The sequence below is a fragment of the Neovison vison genome, chromosome 7, assembly GCF_020171115.1.
Source record: "Neovison vison isolate M4711 chromosome 7, ASM_NN_V1, whole genome shotgun sequence".
NCBI classification, from domain to species: Eukaryota; Metazoa; Chordata; class Mammalia; order Carnivora; family Mustelidae; genus Neogale; species Neogale vison.
In genome coordinates, this window is record NC_058097.1 from 130,335,472 (window position 1) to 130,357,719 (window position 22,248).

Below are 22,248 nucleotides of genomic sequence, written 5' to 3' on the forward strand. Positions count from 1 at the left end.
TATCCTCTGCCATTAGCTCTTTCTCCATCAGGAAAGCCCCCAGAAATTGACTTAATGAATTAGGGTTTTGGGGTTTTTTTAAAAATTTTTATGTGACTTTTAAGGTCAAGTCTTTACCTAAAAACCTTAAAGTGGATGGCTTTGCTAGATAATATTTAAAGGCCCTTCTAGTTTCAGTGTTCTTTGATTCTCTGAACTATCTTACTGAAACAACACAATATGTAAGTGTGCTTTGGAAACAGAAGATCCATGGTACCTATAAGGAATTCAGAATAATCTACAACATAATTATATTGTTAGTTTTGCCGGTTGAATATAATGTTGTTTGACCAAAGCCATATCTTTATTACATGAAACATTTTTAAAAGGAAGTTTTAAAAAGGAGTTTTAAAAGTTTAAGTTTGATTGCTATAAATGGACCTAAAAATTTGGTGGATTTTCCATGCTTTCTAAAATTGCTTTGCAGCATTCTGTGGTTTTCATTCTTACTTTGATTCACTTTCTCATTACAGAAACTTGTCAAAACTGGAGAAAATAACTGGTCTCTGCCCGAGCTGGTACACGCTGTAGTCCTACTGGCACATTATCATGCTTTGGCAAGCTTTGTATTTGGTAGTGGCATCAATCCGGAGAGAGATCCAGAAATCTCCAATGGATTCAGGCTAATATCAGTCAACAATTTCTGTGTTTGTGATCTCGCCAACGATAACAACATAGAGAATGCATCCCTTACAGGCAACAACTTCGGGGTTAGTGTTCTGAACTTTGTTTTTCTTCACTATTTTGCCTGAAAAATACCTAGAAAGAGTTTGTCTGACTCAACAGGACATTGTATACTTGAACTATTTCTGCACTACTACTGTAAAAACTTAACTTGTACATGAAGTTCTGAATTGTGTTAAAGATAAGGCTTTTAAAGCAAATAGATAGGGGTGCCTGGGTGGCTCAGTCAGTTAGGCATCTGCCTTTGGCTCAGGTCATGATCCTGGGGCCCTAAGACTGAGCTCCCTGCTCAGCAGGGAGTCTGCTTCTCCCTCTGCCCCTGCTCATGCAATCTCTCTCTCTCTCTCTTTTTCAAATAAATAAGTAAATAAAATCTTTGGAAAAAAATAATAAAGCAAATAGATATTATGACAAATCGTAAGGCCACCTTATTTTTTAAAATAAATTATAACTTAATATATACTAAATGCTCAAATTCTAGATTAAATATATCTATACTTCTAAGTTTTCTAGATTTATAACTGCAGCAAAAACATCATACTCTGGAAAACGTTTGAATCTGTCATTTGATTTTCTTTGGCATTAATGGAAAACCCACTTAGGAACTTAAGGGTCCACCCCTCTGTACATAGTCAGGTGGCATTTACTAGACAGGAACATTTACCGGAATAATTCTTGGTATTACTAACACCCAACACCATCTTACCTGGCTCCAGATTGTCGATTCCCTAAGTGAGCTAGAGGCCTTGATGGACAGAATGAAGAGACTTCGAGAAGAGAGGGAAGATGAAGAGGCATCTCAGGAAGAAATGACCACTCGTTTTGAGAAGGAGAAGAAGGAAAGTCTTTTTGTGGTCTCTGGAGACACTTTTCACTCCTTTCCACATTCAGGTGAGCTCCCCCAGCCCGCCCTGTACTGTCTTTGCCTTTGAGTTGTTGCATCCCTGACAGACCACGTTCCATGTTTTCCATACGGATCTGTAAAAGTGCCTCTACTACCATGTCCCTTTTATTTCCTCCTCCTACAGCACCCCCTGATGCTGTTCCCCACCCCTTCTTTTGGTGCGTCTTTGATTACACTCCAGGTCAAGTTGAGAGGGACGCCCAACCTTGTAGTCCACACTCATCCTGGATAAAACGCGATTTGAAGCCAGAGCAGTTGCCTATAAAGCTATATAGAGATACCTAATTTGTTCTACTTTTCTGATGTTTTTAAGTGATAAGTGAAATCCTCTTTCAATAGATAAAATTAAAAAAAAAAACAACACATGCATCTCTGCCTTTTTTGCGTGTGGGGAGTATGTGGGAGGATTGTTCTTGCGCTGCTACTTTTCCAGATTAGTTCTAAAATTACATTGTACTCGCATTTGCATTTCTTTGGAGACATCTTTGGGATTTTATAAAAATGCATTATTTAGGTCATTTTCTTATACTGAATTTGAAGGAATTCATTCTGTATTAAAAGCTAGACGTCTTTGCTCTAGTCTTAAAAAGATACTTTTTACCCCCTAATACTCTAAGAGACTTTGAATTAGACAGTTTTTCAGTCATGACTAAAAAGATATTGAACATCACATAGTAAATGTTATTAAAACAGCCTTGGGGTGCCTGAGTGGTTCAGTCAGTTGAGTTATCTGACTCTTGGTTTCAGCTCAGGTCGTGATCTCAGGGCCATGAGATAGAGCCCCGAAGAGTCTGCTTGAGATTCTCTCTCTCCTTCTCCCTGTGTCCCTCCCTCTACCCTCTCTCTTTCAAATAAATAAAGTAAGTCTTTTAAATAAAAAGCATTGACAGTAGAAAACTGAAGCCCTCCAAAGTCATCAATCGACATAACATTTTAAAAATAGAGTTCGATTGATTTAAGAAGTGTTTAGTCTTAAGGACAATCAGTCTCATAAATTCCGAGGGTAACTGATTGGGCCATAACTTGTTTGTTAATGTTAAACATAGCATTGACCAGTAGTTCTCAGAAGTTTCGCCAGAAAGAACAAAAACCCTTTTTATCATCTCCCCTGTGGTCTTTTTTATGGAAGATTTTATCCACCACATTGACTATATTAAGTTCTAGTTTCTCAGAGCTTCTAAGCAGCAGGAAATCCCAAATAAAGAAACTTGGTGTTTTAGTTATTGCCTTAATATCCATTCTGCAGTTACTGAGTACCCTTTATGCTCTCACCCCTGTAGTGAGTACTAAGGTTTTCAGGCTAAATAAGAGACGATTCCTGCCTTCCAGGCACACTCCTTGCTGGTGGGAGAGAAACAGTTTCAATCCATAGCAGAGTGTGAGCAGTATATGAACCTAGAAGAGGACCCTGAATCCAGCCTCAGTGGGGAAAGAGTGTGCATAGAAGAGGTCCTTGAGGAAGACTTCCTCCAGTCTTAGGGACTCGAATGCAAGGGAGTCAGGCAGCGGCTGGCGTTGGTGGTAAATAATCAGTGGAGCCAAGGCCCCCTCCTAAGGAAACAGGATGCTGGGCACAGGAGCGATTGGGCATAAATCATGAAGCAGGTAATGTCATCACATAGGTCGGTTAGGTAAACAGAGGCTTTATCATGATAACATTTCTAGCCTTAAGAAGCATGCAGCCTGTTGTATTTTGGACATTTTGAGCTAAGAGGCCTGTAAAACCTGAAGTCTGGAGATGTCTAGTACACTGCTTCTTAACCTGCCATTGCATTGTGTCACTTGGGAATCTCACCGAAAGGCGGATTCTGATTCAGTCTGGTCTAGGACCTGAGAGGACACATGGCTCTCATTCCTCCTCGTGGTGGCCAGGCTGCCAGTCTACAAACCACCCACAGTACTGAGGGCCTGGCAGATGGTCTGAAGGTCAGGACAGGCTTTTAAACTCCAGACAAAATTTTGGAAACGATCAGCATATGATTGGGCATTAAAACCAGGAGAGTTGTTTATAAAAACCATCCAGAGGGAACACATGGGACAGAGGAAAATCATAAGCCTAGGGTGAACCTTCAAGGGAAACCAAGATTATAAAATGTAAAGATTTTTATTAAGGCTAGTAATCTCTATTTGCTTTTAACCCACTGAGCCACCCAGGCGCCCCTCTATTTGCTTTTAGACATTAATTTTTAAGAGCTTCTCGAACATCACTAGAGCTTGAGGGATATAAATGTTTTATTTCCCTTAGTCGTTTTTTAATGTTGAAAACAGATTTTGTTTCCTGCTATGGTGAGTGCTGTGAAGTGTGTAAACCTGGCAATTCACAGACCTGTACCCCTGGGGCTAATAATACGTTATATGTTTAAAAAAATAAAAAATTATTTAAAAAAAATAGATTTTGTTTCTTTAATCAAAGCTCTTCTGAGAGCTTCTTTTGTTTTGCTTTGTTTTCTTATTGAGTAGACTCCACACCCAGCATGGAGCCCAACGTGGGGCTTGAACTCATGACCCCAAGATGAAGCCCCAAGCTGAGATCAAGAGTTAGACACTTAACTGACTGAGCTAGTCATGCGCCCCTTGAAAATATATTTTGGGCCCCCACCTCTACCTTCTTGGATCCTTGAGCAGGGACTTCTGCTTCATACAGTAGTGAATTTTGACTAGCAAGTCTTAGGTTATCACCAAAAATTATGTTCTAGTTTTGACAGAAGAGGCTGTATCATTTGTAAATCGGACAAGGAAATAAGTCATTTCGTTGTTTACCCTTCAGCATTCCCAGTACTACATTTGCTGGTCACACAAAGGTAACAGAAAAATGACTCTGTGGAGTAGCTACATGAGTCCTTTTTATAACCTTACCATGTTTTAAAATGGAAATAGAAATGTGTTTTTTTCTATAATGAATTTCTTGGTTTGACCTGTGTGATAAAGCATTCCAGATTCCATGTGGAGATTCTAAGAATAGCTGTTCAAGCCTTTGGAAGAAAATAAATGTTTAAAATGTTCTACAGAGGTAGTATTCCATAGCTTGGTAAGAGTTAACCAGCTCTTACTCTTTTTTTGTTTTTCAAGTTAGAAGGCTGTTCCGTTACTATAATAGAGCATTTTCTATATTATGTTTGGGACAGCAGAATTGAGCCAGTGTGCAAAATGCTATTTCCTTTGAGTCCAGACTTGGAAATATTTGTTTAGTTAGAATTAAATTGGAGGGGTGCCTGGGTGGCTCAGTGGGTTAAGCCTCTGCCTTCTGCTCAGGTCTAGCCCCGCATCAGGCTCTCTGCTCAGCAGGGAGCCTACTTCCCCCTCTCTCTCTGCCTGCCTCTCTGCCTGCCTCTCTGCCTGCTTGTGATCTCTGTCTGTCAAATAAATAAATAAAATCTAAAAAAAAAAAAAAGAATTGAAATTGGAGTTTTAAATTTGTTGATCAGAGTACTGATCTTAACTTCTTAAATTTGAAAAAAAGGATCTGTAGTTTGAGAGACCTGTGTACATTTCTTTCTATGAACAAAATGGTCTAGAAGACAGTTCTTGATTGACTCCTAATTTTAAAATGAATAAATGGATATTATTCATAGGATAAATTCTATCTTGTTGGAGTCCAGGTGCTCATGACTGTTTATTTTAAAATGTTTCAAAGTCGTATGACAAGTTGAAAATGTTTACAGGCAAATCAGAAACTAACATCAACATCAAATGAACCAGCTGTGTGATCGTCAACTCCAGAATCAGTATTTGCCCGGTGAAATCAACTGCTTGTGCAGTGTGGGTGGAGAGATCACATCAGGGGAGAAACTTGTTTTGCAGACTTTAGTTCTCACTCACCATCCTGGGTTTGATTTTACTTCACAGCCCACAAAACTCCTAGTGTTCTTAGCAGGGTCGGTGATCATTAACCACATTTTCGATTTTTTTTTTTTTTGCTTTGTTTCTGTTGATTAGTATGTGATGGACTAAATTAAGGAAAATATAACCTCGTTCATAAATATGGAGAGACAAAACATTGAAAACACCATTATTCACGTGTTTCCATTTACCCGAACAGAGCTCTGCAGCCCAAGGAGACAAAGCAGCTGTCGTGGGTTGGGCTAGGGATAAGCCCGAGATTTCACTTTAGAAAACTGAAAGTCACTTAAAAGCTTCAGATCAGATTAAGTAGTTCAGAGTTCACAAATTTTCCACACCATCCTAAACTAATTTGCATTGTAGTTCTTACTTATGGTACAGACAGCACTATTAGTAGCTTACAGTTAGTTTACTAATTTCTTAAGACGGTATTTCTTTTTGCATTAATAAAACAAAAAATTGATATTAAGCATATAGCATAGTACCTGGTATATATACCAGGGACGCCTGGGTGGCTCAGTCAGTTAAATGTCTGCCTTTGGCTAAGGTCATGTCCCAGAGTCCTGGGATCAAGTCCCACATCAGGCTCCCTGCTCAGCGGGGAGCCTGCTTCTCCCTCTGCCCTGCCACTCTCTCTGCTTGGGCTCTTGCGACAAACAAATAAAAAAAGTGCTCAACAAATGTCAGTCTCTTTGCATCATGGGTAATAAAGAAGTTAGGTAAGAATTTTAGTATTTCCAGAGTTGGATAGCCTTGGTAGTTGATCTTTCCTGCCATTATCGAGCACCCTATATTAGTCCATGGCAGTGACCTAAGGATTCAACCTTGTGAGGAAAGAGTAATTATTGCTAGGATTTTTATGAAATAGCAACGAGTAAGATAATGAAGACACTACTAATTTACTAGATCTTTTGGATGAATTACTGTAATTTTAACTGTTCTTTTAAACCTCTCAAGAATGTCCAGTTCTTATGCCATCAAATTGTTTAGGTGGGGCGCCTGAATGACTCAGTGGGTTAAACATCTGCCTTGAGCTCAGGTCATGATCTCAGGGTCCTGGGATGGAACCCCGAGTAGGGCTTTCTGCTCAGGAAGGAGTCTGCTTCTCTCTCTCTCCCTATGCCCCTCTCACCACCTCATGTTTGTGCTATCTTTCTCTCTCTCAAGTAAGTAAATAAAACGCTAAAAAATTGTTTTAGAAACTGTTTAATAGTTGTTTATTAATTATTAAGTATTACATTTATTTGATGTTGATTAAAATTCTTAATAAGAAAATATTGTTCTTTGCATTGAAGGAGCCTTTTTTTTAAATTTTGAAAACATTATGTTCATTTTCTAGAATAGGAGTTGGTAAATGAAAGCTGTTCGTTCCCTTTCGGTGATTGAAATTTAAAAAAAGTAATTATAAAGACAGACTAACTACCCTAAAAAAAAGTGAGTTAGAATTTTCTTGAAGCAAAATTAACATGCATTGGGCACTTAAATTTTTCAGTGGTAGATTTTTAATATTATCAAGTATGCAGAAGTCAGCCATCTTAAAAGATTGTTGTAGTCTTCCGATCTTCCTGAATGCCACTTATAATATTCTGATCACAATCTCATCAACACATTGTTTTACTTCGTACTTTATATGCTTTTTTATTTCCATGTACATAGAAAAGCGCACATGGATTAGGTGTAAAACTCAATGGATTTTCTCAAACTGACCCTTCCTATTCTAGTGCCCAAGCCAGCTCTGAATAATGGTGGCACCCAGAAGGTCACTTTCCTCCTTGTTCCAATTCCCTTCCCAGACCTTCTCCCCAAATGCCTCTTTGTGAGCCAAAAATGGATGAGATTGCACTGATTTTCAGCATTAACACATCCATATGACGTACTATTAAATTTTCACAAAATCTATCTTAACATTTAAGTCCACTCAAGTTATCTTTCACCTTCCTGTCTTCTCTTTCCCCATACCCCACTTCATCAAGTAAGCGTTCAAAAAATGTTTAAACTCTGTACTCAAAGCACTGTGCCATCTTCCACTTCTGAATAAGGAAAGCTAGGATATTGATTCTTCACGGCTACTGCTTAGCTGTCTCAGTGGAGTCATGTTTTTGCCCAGACAAGTACAGTTAAATGTTAAGATCGCCAGTATTCGGTAACGCAGCTGAACTGAAATTAAATTCAAACGTAAGCCAAGAAGTCAATATTGTCACTTCGAAAATCCATGGGAAAGCTAAAAAGTGGAGGGAAATGGAGCGTTTTATTGTTCTATGCACAGTTTCCTTTATTCTAGATTGTTCATTATTGTCCTCAGATTTTGAAGATGACATGATTATAACATCTGATGTCTCCCGATATATTGAAGACCCTGGTTTTGGGTATGAGGACTTTGCCAGACGAGGAGAAGAACATTTGCCAACATTCCGAGCTCAGGTATAAGATGCTTTTAACTCAGAGAAACTAGAGAAGAAATATTGTCATTTTAACTGTGAAATGTTGAGATGTAAGTCCATTGCCTTCTAAATTGATAGAGTCTGTAGATCTTTTTATGTAATCTCGTTTTTGGCCCAGTCTAATTTGATCTCCCAGTAGATAAATTATTATTTCAATGTTTCCCCCTCTAAGAAGGCAAAAGGAAATGGTTTTATTCAGTTACTTGCAACATTACATGGTAATTGTATAATGTTCATACCCTTTTTTTTTCTTAAGGAGCAGGGAGAAAATCAAGCGATAAAGTTACATTTATAATAAAATGGCATTTTGTAGTAAGATCATATACCAGTAGTTCTGGGATTAAGGGCTACCCCACCAAAACCCCTAGAGGCCAGAGTCACAGTAGCGATGTGGCTCCCAAAGAGAGTGGAAGTTGGAATTAAGACAGACTCCTTTGCCCTTGTTTCACTAATCTGCTAATTGTCCGTATCACTGAGTAGGTTTGGTCACATGGGGATTTTCTCAGATTTCCTGGGGCTCTTCCAGATAAGGATGTAGTTTGCGTAGTACCCGACTAGAGGGGGAGGCCAGAGTTCATCACCAATATGTCCAACCAGGGACCCCACTGAGAAAACTGCATGGCGCTCTGATCCAGGAACCGATGTGAAGGGTTCTTAGTAAGCCTGTCAACTTAGAATACATTTGAAATATCTTCACTTCCTTGCTTCAGTAGTTGTTTCCCGCAAACATGGAATTTAAATGGAGACTGCCCATTTGGTAACTGGATACAATTTCTTCTTTCAGGACTATACCTGGGAAAATCATGGGTTCTCCCTGGTGAACAGACTTTATTCTGACATTGGACATCTTCTTGATGAGAAATTCCGCATGGTCTACAATCTCACTTATAACACTATGGCCTCCCATGAGGATGTTGACACAACCACGCTGCGCAGAGCTTTATTTAACTACGTTCACTGTATGTTTGGAATCAGGTACGTTCATCATCGAGACCATTTTAAACATTTCTAAGTGACAGTTCTGACCCAAGTTCTGCTCCTGTCCTTTTTAGTGCTATAAAGCCTCTGGGGAGAAAAATACTACAAGTGGACTTCTGATTTTGAAAAATGACTTCCAGTTTATAGAAGAACGTTTTTCCTTGTTTGACTGTTTGGAATCTTAGCATGCACCTGTAAATACAGTAATGAGAATTTACTAAGGAGGGGAAAAAAAGTATCAGTAATCATTGGGGGATTCAATAGAATCAGACTCAATTTAAGTATCCTTCCTTGAAGAATTAGGCAGTTAAAGAACGTTTATTGTGCCTCTTCGGCCCACTGTAATAAATGCTGGTTTGTTTGTTTATTTTAAAGGAATGGTAATTAGGGTATAAATAAAACTGGGATAGATTGTGTCTTCATAAAGCTCACATAAGAACACTGAAATGAAACTATCAGTCAATATAAATTAATGGCCTCTAAATTTAGAAAATTGGCATGGAGAGGACAGCGAGTAAATGAGTGAGTGAGATTGAATGGTCTAATCAGGAAAGCTTTTTTGGGAGAATGTGCCTTTTTGAGCTGGGTTTTGAAGGCGTTTATGGAGATAGATTTGCAGAAAGAAAAAATGCCCAGTTATGAATACATTCAATTTGACTCTACTTTCTCCTTTCTAATATAGTCACAGAAAGCCTTTATGGCATGGAGTTAGAATTCAATTTGCTAAGCAAAGTATTTTCTATCATTTTAATGTAAAAAAATTTTCCTGAAATATCAGCTAATAGTCAAGCATTCTACCTAGAAGACATGGGCAGGATGGTAGTTAACTATGCTGTTTGCGCATAGATCATTCCAGACAAGAACTTAACACTGAATCATCACATTTTAAAACACATACGTCATAACTACCTACTTGAAGAAAAATAAATACTCACAATTCAATTCAATTGTGATAAATTATGTTCAAGACGATACATGACAAATGTTATGGTGATTATATTATATTAACATGTTGGACGCTACCAAATAAAGCTCATAAAAGATTTTTGAATTCTTTTTTTTTAACTAAGCATATGTTTGGGTTAAAAATTAACTGAAGGGGGGTGCCTGGGTGGCTCAGTGGGTTAAGCCTCTGCCATTGGCTCAGGTCATGATCCCAAGGTCCTGGGATCAAGCCCCGCATCGGGCTCTCTGCTCAGAGGGGAGCCAGCTTCCCTCCCTCTCTCTCTGCCTGCCTCTCTGCCTACTTGTGATCTCTGTGACCTGCGGGTAAATCTAAAAAGCAAAACCAGGAAACAGAAACAGACTGATACAGAGAACAAACTGATGGCTATCGGGGGAGAGGAAGGAGAGGGCTAAGTGAGTAAAGGGGATCAAGAGGTCAAAGTTCCAGTTACAAAGTAAGTCAGTCATGGAGATGCAGTGTCTCAGCCCAGGGACTTCAGTTAGTAAGATTGTAATGACTTTGTATGGTGACAGATGGTAACTACATTGGTGGGGAGCATTTTGTGGAGCGTATTAATGCTGAATCACTGTGTCCTACACCTATCACTAATATCATATGATATGTCAACTATAAATAAAAATAAAAGTTCCTTGTTCCTGGGGACCCTGGGTGTCTCAGTCAGTTAAGCATCCAACTCTTGATCTCAGCTCTGGTCTTGATCTCACGGTCTTGAGTTCAAGCCCCTACTTAAAAAAAAAAAAAAAATTCTTCCCTCTCTCTCTTGCAAAACCAACTTTACCCTCTTCACTGGATCTTTCCCATCAGTATATACACACTGCTGTGACTTCTTCTCATCTTTAGAAAAAATTCCTTTCTTCCTCCTTCTGTGCCTTCTAGCCTTTGCCTTGTCTACCTGCTCCCACACACAGCCCATCTCTTTGACAAAGTGTTGTTTACTTGCTCACTATTTTATCCCCCATTCCCTCTTGAATGCACTACAGCACCACACCAACGAAACCCCTCTTGGGCGAGGTTGCCTGTGATCCTCCTCACTCCTGCTCCCAGGGCTCAGGGCTCAGTTCCTGTCTCATTTGATTTGTCAGCAGCATGGGACACAGTGGGTCACTCCCTCTGCCCCCCATGATGACTCCCACCTCAGGGCTCTCCGCCGACACCTTCTCCTCAGAGAACAGTCTTACCCCCTGGCTAAAAAGCGCAGCTTTTCTTCTCACAACCTCCTTTCCCTTTCCCTCCACAGCAGTGAACAGCCCCCAACAGATCACATGCTTGTCTATGTTTTAACTTTCTTCTCCAGTAGGATTTAAACCCCATGGGACTGGAGATCTTCGTTTATTCTGTTCATCTCTGTATCACCAGTGCCTAGAAAGCTCCATGGAAAGGACACAGCACCTAACAAGCACCCAGAAATATTTGTGACAACAATTAGTTAATGAGTTTTTGGTATTGAATTGCTAGACAGTAAACATCTCTTGATACCGACTTAGAAATCAGAAATTTTGATTTTTTTATTTGTCTTTGGCCCGTAGGTATGATGACTATGATTATGGAGAAGTTAATCAATTACTTGAACGAAGCCTGAAGGTTTACATTAAGACAGTGACCTGCTATCCAGAGAGAACCACCAAGCGCATGTACGATAGTTACTGGCGTCAGTTCAAGCACTCAGAAAAGGTATGTTTCATGACTCGACGTTACAGACACCTTAGGCCTGTGTCTGGTATAATTAGTAATGATCAGCAAACATTATACAGGAAAATATTGATAAGTTAGTGCCATTAAAGAAAAGAAGTGACATCATTCGGCTGTCTTTTCAAAATGTGTTTAAATTCCAGTTTACTGAATATTAACTAAATTTTGGTTCTGTGTTTCAGCCAGTGTGGTGGGTACAGCACACTTGTAGCATCAGCCTTTGAAAGGCTGGGTCCAGATATTGATATTTTTAAAGTACCTTTAGGCAGATGTCTACCATTCTCATGATTCATAAAAATCAAACCTAATGATTGGGCCAGGCCCAGAAGGTATGTTGGATTAGAGATTAACTCTAGCCACTAGAGTTGACTTATTAGAACAACAGTTTCTCATTCCAACTTGGTAATTTAGTATTTTGATAATCTAATGCATGACCTTTGAGCCAAATGTATGTACCATTATATAAGAATATTTCTTTGGATGAAATGTATAGAAATCATTATTTAAGACCTAATAAATGTTAAGGATCTCTACCAACATTATAGTGTAAGAACATTATATCCTAGGTCTTTTCAACCTGTAAGTCGAAGAATCTTCCTTGTATACCAGTTTCCAAGATTTTGAGAGTAAAAAAATCTCTTTAGGGTCCCAATAGTCACTAGTTAATTCTATGACCTTGGCAGAGGCTGTTACGACCTCCAAACCTAACCGATTTTTTTGAAGCCTTAGAGACAATCCCACATCAGATAAACACCCGTGTTACCGCCAGCATACTTCTTGATGGATCTTTATGCCCTGTTTATATGTTTGCAATAGATTTTCTGCCTTTACCAGGTTGTATCTAGAAATTATCTTTACTCATCAAGAGAATAAACCTAACATGTCTAACCTGTAGAACATTATAAAAATAAATATAATATCAAAAACATTGTAGTAAATTTAAAAAAAAAAGTGGATATTCATTTTAATCTATCAGCTAGGGTGTATCTCCCCCAAAACTTAGAGGCTTGTTCACACTTGTATCTGAAAGACTACAGGGAAGCTACCCAAATCTAACACGGATCAGACGCTAATTACAAACTGCTTTCGGCTTTAGGTTTTTACCTAAGGATCTTTCAAGGATCCAGTAAGAAATATTGTTTAAAAATGTTGTTTAAAAGCTTTCCAAGTGCCTGATGTGGGACTCAATCCCTGGGATCATAATCCGAGTCCAAGGCAGACACTTAACTGACTGAGCCACCCACGTCTCCCTCATTAAAAAAAAAAAAAAAAAGCTTTCCAAGTAATGAACATAGGCTCTAGTGAGTGTAGAGCTGATTTTTAGACCTCTAAGATTTAGACCTATAAGATTTGATGAGTAAAAGGTAGTAGCACTTGCAGGAAAGTTGTCATTTATAAATAAATATATATATACATATACATGTGTGTATATATATTATTAACATATAATATATTATTTGTTTCAAGGGTACAGGTCTGTTATTCATCAGTCTTACACAATTCACAGTGCTCACCATAGCACATACCCTCTTCATTGTCCATCCGCCAGCCACCCCATCCCTCCCACCCACTCCCCTCCAGCAATCCTCAGTTTGTTTCCTGAGACCAAGAGTCTCTTACAGTTTGTCTCCCTCCCATCTTGTTTCGTTTTTCCCTCCCTTCCCCCAGGAACCCTCCCGCCCCCCCGCCCTGCCTCTCACTCATATCAGTGAGATCATATGATAATTGTCTTTCTCTGATTGACTTATTTCACTTAGCGTAATAGCCTCTAGGTGCATCCACGCCATTGCAAATGGCAAGATTTGGGGGGTTTTGATGGCTGCATAGTATTCCTGTGTGTATATGTGTGTGTGTGTGTGTGTGTTTAAAAGTTATTGCATAATCCAGGAGATTGATTGGCTTTTCCTAATATATATCTTGACATAATGATTGGTATTTTCCAGGCTTTTAGCAGTCATTTTCACTGCTCACAAGACCCATTGCTTTTTTTTTTTGAACAGCTTTCGTCAATGAGCGTTACATCATTTATGTGTGTAGATAACACCCATTTGCATGGTAAATGTTCATGAATGTCTGATATGTTTAAAGAAAAAAAGTAAGTTTTTTCAGTTGTTTATACCGGTCACTAAGGAGATAACATTTTCATTTCTAGGTTCATGTGAATCTACTTCTAATGGAAGCGCGGATGCAGGCTGAACTCCTTTATGCGCTTCGTGCCATAACTCGGCATTTGACCTGATAGCATCATCACCCAGCGAAAATGTCCTACGTGTGGAAAGACCTTTTCACACAAGACACACATCAGAAGCTGTTTGTGATGTAGCATCAAAAATTTTTCAATTCTCTAGTGGCAAAGTTTAGCCGTTCTTTCTGGCGGCTGTAATGTGCAATGACGTGTTTTCTTTTTCTTGATGCTTAACATTACTAACAATTGCAAAAATAATACTGAGGAGCACTACTTTGCATTGTTTTATAGCTGGATTTTTTGGATACTGATCATAAATCATGAACCTGGTTTATTAATGCTTAACTTCAGCGCTTTGGGGTTTGTACGTATGTGTATTCTTTCCTTTCCTTTTTTTTTTTTTTTTTTTAAAGTAAGGAAAAGCGCTTACAATCTGCTCAAGCAATTGTTTTTCAGCTAGTGGAATTCAGCACAGAATGACCTCCTCTGGCCATTCTAAACTTTAATGTTGTGTCCTAAATCTGGTGGAGGAGAAGCATGCGCTGTTGAACTAAGCTGCTCACAGGACACGTGTCTGTGTCCCCAGGAGATTATTTGTCAGGCACTGTTTGTGGGGGTTTTTTTGTTTGTTTGTTTTTGGGTTTTTTTTGTTTGTTTTTTGTTTTGTTTTGGTTTTGGTTTTTTTACTGCTATTGGCGATAACGTGAAATGTGATACAGCCATTGTCAATAATTTAATGTGAAATTAATCATGATGAATTCTATAGCATGCTACTGAAATGCCAAATTCAGCTGTTTTCTTTCTCTTCGGAAACAGAAGTTTCCGTTTTCCATATCAGATGTATATATTAAAAGTGAAATTATGCACAATCCTTTCTATCACGGACAGCCATCCTCGGTCACCGGGATAATCAGTGCTCTCAGAACTGCTCACCGTTCATTCGGTCGGCATGTCCAAGCCTGTACCCACACAAGATTGACCAAAAAGTTTCTTTGCACATTTTTCTTTTCTCATAGTGTTTTCTGTATTGCAGTTAAGCAGAGGAAGGTTAATATACTTGTATTTTTTTCCTAGTAGGCCTTTAGAACTTCTTTCCTGTTATTTTCCTTCTAATAGGTTGAACAGTTGAATATTCAGAGGTAAAAATTGTGTTTCTATGCATTAATGTGATTGAACAGCAACAACAAAAAAAAGTGCAATATGTTGGGAAAAAGTACTCCGCGGAACCGTCCCCCCCATTACGTCATTGCAGAAGTGTCCTTTTGAACAGAGCCATAAAGAAATTTGTTCCAATTTCTTTATCGCACAAGGCTTTTGCCTTACTGGGGTTGAACGATATTCTTTTCCTAATGCCAAAGCACCCCCTTCCCCAGGGGGGAAAAAATCTCTTTGGACAACTGGTTTTAAAAAAATATCAAGTCTTAGGGGAGGAATAAGCATCCAAAAAGTCACATTTTTGCATTGGTTTATGTTGCTTGATTAGACTATCTTCACAGAGCACAACCTTATGTGTTTATAGCTTTAATTTGTCTTGTGTTAATGAACCAGTGAAGTGCCTAAAGAGATGCTTACAGCTATCCAGTAGGACACGACTGCACTGCTTAAACACTTTTTGGTTAATTGAGGGTGACTTGAATTTTAAACATGCTGATTTAAAAAAAAAAACAAAAACAAAACTGCTCCATTTGTTCATAGTAAATAATATTGTCGAAATTCTCCGTTAGGGTTCCCACAAAGATTTCGTCTTAGACTTACTTCCTTACTTGTTCTGTAGGAGTTTTTGTCATGAAAGAATCGTGGATGAGTGTTTTCGTTCGGCCCATCCATTCGTCATCTGTTTCTGGTACAACACGTTAGGTTGCTTTCTTTTAGATTTTGTTCCAGACAAGAAAATAGAAAGGTGACTGTAAGCCTACGAGCATGAGGCCGTTCTGCATTTTTCGATCCCAGGATCTCGTGTGAGATCTTCCATGTGAGGAAAAAAATCACTAATATTTTTTAAGACAGGGTGGTTTATTTAAAGATACTATTCAGAGAATTCATGCCAGATCTCTTCTGTTTAAATGCATATACTATATGTTGATTTTATTCAGCATCACGTTATACAGAGATGTATTAACTGCACGGAAAGTAGGAAAATGACAAAACATAGATGATAGCATAAATGTTCATTTGATGTCCCCAACCTTAGAACTTTTCAAGTTGGGGATGTTTTTTATTCTTGACATCTGGGTTTGGTTCTTTTTATTTTGTTTTGTTTCCTTTTCCTACAGTCTTTTCATTTAATAGCCCTCTATGTTATGCAGGTGACCTATGTTACAGGATTAGAAACAGTCTTTATAAAAGGAAAAAGAGAAATTCTCACAGAACACCATATAAGCTTTAGACCAAAAGGGGAAACAAGATGTAAGTAATAAAAATGGCCACTTAGTTTTTGTCTTTTATTTTTTTTACCCCCAGAATTTTTTACATTAAGTAGTTGGAGTTTGGGTTTTGGAAATATTTAGTGCCTTTACTAGATCTCTTTTCTAGCAAAGTTTCTTTTTAGCTCTGCATTGATCTATCTCCTCAGTAATCAGGAACCTAAGTCAACTTGGACCCATAAACAAAAACAAAACAATATATTTATGAACCTCAGTGAACCAGCCTAGAAAAATCGACTTCTGGGGGTGCTAGGGCACCCCCAGTAAGCTACAGCACGTGCAGCATTCCGGGGCATGAATACCATTTTAAACAAGTTTGCTAGGAACCTTCTATAATGCAAACTTGAAATTCTGATGTGGTTTTCCAGGGTGGTATTTTTTCAGAGTATTGAATTTACTATGTAGTAATTTATAGTATAGCTTTTTATATTAAAATGTGATATTTTTAAAAGAGATATCTGGTTCAATTGGTGTAACGACGTGATTCTACGGTATGCTAACCTACACCTGGGGGCTCACATTGTGCCAAACTTTAAACGTGCAAGTGTACTTGGGGGGAAAAAAAAGCACATGCGAATGTGAATTCTCTGACTTCCTTGCTTATCATGTTAAAATTAGTCTAACAACCCACCTATGTATTTGCTTGATCGATGTCTATTCACTTCCCAGCTTCAGTAGTAATTCGTGACTTCTCAGATCACCGTAGGAAATACCTGAATACTCTCCCGTCAGAAGGCAACTCTGTTCCGGAAGCGGATCGCTTGGCGGTGGGAGTGGCCCGGCAGCCGCCCCACTTGATCCGTCAGTTTAGACCCCCACAGATGGACTCACGATAATCAGCGGCAAAGAGGCTTTCTGAGATGAGACCACCTGTTACCTTCTTTACCTTCTTGAACCACATGTGTTATCTCAGTCCCAAGAAGAATCTTCGTCCCATTTGGGGTATTTTTAGCATAAAAGATGATTAATGTGGAATCCAGGCCATGGCCTTGGCCTTTAATTATGACTTTAAACCCAAATAATGGCAGAGCAATGCAGGGCTCTTTTAGAACAGAAAACTCAGTGGAAACCTTATATTAAAACCATATATGTACCAGAGCCCCTATTTTAATTGTGTTATAAAGTCTCCTAAAGTTCTTAAATTCTTCTGAAGACTAAACATTATTCCAGAGCAGTTTTTTTTTTCTCCTCTTCCACCTTATAGAGTTTTTTAATCCAAAAATCTTGGATTTTTATGCCATGGCAAAATAAAATGATTGGCAAAAAATTAAAGATCTATACTTAAAAATAGTTCACCATGCAAATATGACCATAAGATTCTTTTAAACTCTTAAAGACAACTAGCTCGTCAAGGGAAAAAAAATAATAAATTTCAGTGCATGTGATAGAAATGATTTGCACTGTGATAGTAAAATGAGGTTTTTGTTTTGTGTTGTGTTGTGTTTTGAAGACAATTCAAAATCATTCCTCTGAAAAGCAAGACCTTAAACTCTTTATCTAACATACTTTTTCTTCTTTTCTGCAAATAGGCGGTCTTGCATGAAGTAAAAAGTATGCAACAATAATGATATATGAACAGTACCTGGAATTTTCTTGGTGGTGTAATTCCACAGCACCCTAAGAGACATGCGGCCCCTTAGTTCAGATCGAGTGCAAAATTACTTAATTTGTCTCATCAGAACCCACTCCCGGTGGCCGTCTTCTTTATCTGTGTTCCCCTACTGTATCCCTCTGGAGACTGAGACTCAAATTACGGAGTCTTTCCTCAGAACAGTACTGTAACATGAATGTATTCCTCTCAGTCACCAGAATTTAAATGCCTCCGTGTGTGGAGCTGATTTCCATGCTAATTTGGCTTTGTGAGCAATGTCCACTCAGGTGAGACCTAGAACAAAAGCAGCTATAGCGAAATGGACCCTAGAGGCAGAGGCAGAGAGAGCCCTGTGAGGAAGGAAGAGGTTGTCAAAGAACACATGGAACATCACTCTGAGTGTGGCCATCCTCAGCATCCTACACCTAGTATCAAGGAATCTTCCCTTTGGGAGTTCCGACCCGCATTCGGTCCACCCTTCCCTGTCTGCTTTCTTTCCCCCAAGTGCCTCAACCTTCTCCACACTTGCATCCCCCCCACCCCTGCCCTCAGCCCACCTTGGCCACCATCCAAGCCAAACATCACCAGCCACCTGCTGATGATCACCAGCATTTACTTTTCTGAGTTACTTTTTCCCCAGTCATTAAGAACAGGACTTTGTCCCAGCTCCCCTACATGCCTCAACCGTCCAGCTACATTTTGGCTATCCTTCGCCCTGGACACCCTACCAGATACCATGCTGCACCAAGTGGAGTCCTGTCCATCCCATACTCTTTTCCCCTTTCCCGACTGCCAAAATACCTTGCTGTCCTCTACCTCATCCCCAAAGAGCCTATAAATTCAGAGTATCCAACCTTTTCATGGATTCACTCTCTGTTGTTCAGTAATGCTACTTCCATATTTTAATAAATCGTAGAAGATTTTTGCCTTCTATCAAAGTAGAAGTCTTTATATTTATACATGATACAGAAATGGAACTATTTCTATCATGCAGAACTTAGCATTTAGTGGGACTTTAACGTGACTGAGTTACCATCCTAAACTGGATCTGTATTAGGGAATAAAGATTGGTGTCAGTCCAAGTTATTTGAATGTACATTTAAAATTCTCTAGCAATCCAGATCGATCCATAACCCTTCGGTGGAACAGGAACCTTCTGGCATAGAAACGGCTGGTGTTTCAGAGACTTGTAAGATTGCTGTCGCTTGAGCCGTGAAACACAGTTCTTAATAGAAGGACATGGGACAAAGGGTGTTCAGGCGATCCCATTGGATCACACAAGCCCATTTGATATATAACATGGAAAAAATACCACAAAATTGGGTACATCCGAGTTTGGACAAACTTTCCTGGGTAAGACTAAGTTTCTCATCTCCTTTCTTACCCTGCTGTCATGGGAGTGGGGGAGGGGATGGGACAGAAAGGGAATGCATTGACTTTGTAGTCTGTCTTCCCCTGGCTGCATTTCAGGTCTATCCAGACTTTGTCACTCTGAACATGTGCACAGAGGAGGAAGAAGCAAGTTCTCCCTCTCCAGCCAGTCCCCGCGCTGTGTCCTTCATGGATGGAAACCCTGTCAGGTTTCTAACAGGGGGCGTGTAGCTCTACCAATGGTTGTCTGACCTGAGGATGAACCACCCTGTTTGGAAGTAGAAAATATTACAATCTGAGGTGGTATTTGAATGCTGTACATTCTGTTCCTGAGCAACCCAGCCAGACAGCAGAGTCTAGTGAAATGCCTTCAGGGGCCCAGGAGTGAATCAATGTGTCGTTAAGAAATGAGACTTAATAATAGACGCTGAAGGGATGGTTTTTACTAAATCATATGTCATGAGGTGTTCGTTCTAGCTTTAAATTCATTATGACTGCACCACCATGAAGTAGAGAATTGAAAAAGGAAAAATCTGGGAGTGGGGGGAGTAGAAGGAATATCTGATATTTTCCCAGTGCTTGTGGAAATCTTTGAGATAATGAAACGTACCTTATAAAATAGCCTTTAGAACAAACACCCCATTCTACTTATAGCTGATAGGACAACATCAAACATTAGTAAGTCTAAGTATGGTAAATAGAATTTTTGGTATATAAATTTTGCTAAAACAGTCTATTTTTCTTGTACCCCTCGGTTGAACCTCTTAAAAAAAATGAATGTATAATTTCCACAGAAAGATTATCAAAGGGAGAGAGAACCTCTGGTCTTAAATGCTGAAGTATTGTTCATGACTTCTGAGTGGCTGAGTGTGTGCCTTTCGACACTTAGCAAATGATAGTGGCTCTACATCTCTTTCTTAAATTAATCGGTCTTTACAGATTTCCACAGACTTCCAGATCTCATCAGGAAAGATCAAAAGGAAGGATAAAGGAAACCCATCAGCTGGGTAGGAAGACATTTCCTTTGTGATGTTGAGAGACTCTTTTCTCTTTTCTGAATTTCACGAGTTCTCTAAAAGGAAAGGCAAGAGTTCAGTGGTACCCTTGTTCGTCAAGGACAGTGAGCCAAACTCTCTCTAGGGCATGTTTTCTTTGCATCCATAGATCTTCTCCGGAAAGAAAATACGGTTTTTCCCCTTCCTCTTTCTCTTCATAGCTACTGTTTTCAGTCCAAATTAAGATAGACACAGGAAGCCAACCAAGCCAGCCGGGCGTCTTCTCCATGCTAATAGAATAGTCCCATCCACGTGCACCGTCTGAGCGAGGTGACAGAGAACCCCGTCAGGTCAACTCAGAACATGGCCTTGCTCCTCAGATTAGCTCCTTTGAACCTGAAAATAACTTTCCTGGTCATGGAAGAACTGGATGTATCCTTTAGCTTATGAAATAGGATTTGAACTTGAAATCTCTTTTTAAAAAAAAAAAAATTCCTGATTGTTGCAGGGCGGCTACATGATGAATGTATATATTAAGACTTTGTAGCTGAATTGCACATGAAATCCGATTGCCAACTTCTTGACTTTCAATTTTAGACATCCTTTTATCCTTCAGTTGTGAGCGATATATGTAGCATGCTGTGAAATGTCTATTATAGTTCTTTAATTCATCAGTATTAATACAGATTTATCTTTTGTGTTCCTTGGTACTTTTTATTCAATGTAATCAGAAGCTGTGATGTTTTGCCTTTGTAGTCCTGTGCTTTGTTACTGTAATTTTTTTTTTTTTTACGAAGCACGTGACTTTGGACTAATGTGAGGCAGATGACATGATCTTTGAGACTGCTATATAGGTCAGTCTTACTATATAAGGTTTTCAATTAGAATAAGCTTTTATCAAATAGATCATTGATGCAACTTAGGATTCACACAGGTTTCAGCGTCAAACAGCGGTCCTGTATTTATAGTTTCAATTCTGGAAATAGCAGACTTGATCAACAGCCACTTTAAACTCATTCTGGCAAACCAGACCCTGCTCTAGATGTAGTCGTCTAAGGTAGTTAACCATATAAGCCTTTTCAACTATATTATGCCCTCCACGGGAGTCAGCCGTAAAGGAGTTTATAGAACCCATGAAAGCTTTTTGTATGTATAAGTAGGTTTTATTTTTCTTATGTTGCCGATTTTACAATTCTGACTAAAGCTGACCTGAATGGATCAGTTTATGTGTAATATTGGAGTGCTTTAATGGCTTTTTTTTTTTTTTTGGAGGGATGGGTAATATTATTTGAACAGATGCAGAAGGAACTGTTAGTGGGTCAAGACAAACACATTTGAAATAAAGGAACTGTGTATTAAACATGTTAACAACAATTCATAACTGCACTTTTTATGACATTTTGAAAATCTATTTATAGGTACAGAACAATGGGTTTTGTTAAACTGTATCACATTTATACTTGCAGAAATTTATTTCATTGTTATTAGTAGGAATTTTATTGGTTCAATAAAATTGGCAAAACTGAACTGTGATTATTTGCTTTATATATATTTATCTTTACACTGAAGTAACATTCTTGCCTAGGTTCATTTCTGCGTGATATTGAGACGTGCTTTTGGAAACACATCAGAATCGTCTTTTTTTTCCCCCTTTATTCCCGACCCATGGTTTTTTGGGTGACATTTCTTATAATCACTCGATATTGCATTAATGGAATATTATGATAGCATAAGTGGTGCAAAATATATAATTACTGCCGCCTTTTAAAATGTCTGTTGTGGTCACAGAAAGAGGCACATTAATTTCACTATTGTCTCTTGTTAGCCAAAATGGTAATGCAGAATGGGAAGGGGGCATTGAACCTGGGGTCAGAGCCTGGCTTTAAAAACTTTTTCTTCTCATTCTAATATTAGCTTTGTGACCTTAGAAGTAATTTAATCTCTGGGAACCTTGATTTCCACACCACAATCTGAAGGGAACAGTACCTTCTTGATGTGGTTGTTGGAGAACGAGGTGAAATGTAATCACGTATTTGAAATACACAGATCGGTAGCGGGTTTCAAAGGGTGGATGAGAAAACTTGACAACAGTGTTGTTTCTAATTGAAATAAAGAGATGAGAAGGACAGCAGATGGGGAAG

At 38.8% G+C, this 22,248-nt stretch overlaps 1 protein-coding gene across 2 annotated transcripts in view; it reads left to right on the plus strand.

Annotated features, from left to right (window-relative positions):
• SESN3 (sestrin 3) overlaps positions 1-21,634 on the plus strand; it is a 73,760-nt gene extending 52,126 nt beyond the window's left edge. For both annotated transcript variants that reach the window (XM_044258272.1, XM_044258274.1), the window contains 6 exons: positions 513-749; positions 1,440-1,614; positions 7,770-7,888; positions 8,693-8,883; positions 11,380-11,524; positions 13,695-21,634. In XM_044258272.1, the coding sequence (XP_044114207.1) occupies positions 513-749; positions 1,440-1,614; positions 7,770-7,888; positions 8,693-8,883; positions 11,380-11,524; positions 13,695-13,781 (954 nt within the window). In that variant the 3' untranslated portion in view covers positions 13,782-21,634. The remainder of the gene's footprint in view (positions 1-512; positions 750-1,439; positions 1,615-7,769; positions 7,889-8,692; positions 8,884-11,379; positions 11,525-13,694) is intronic.
• Positions 21,635-22,248: the final 614 nt, after the last annotated feature.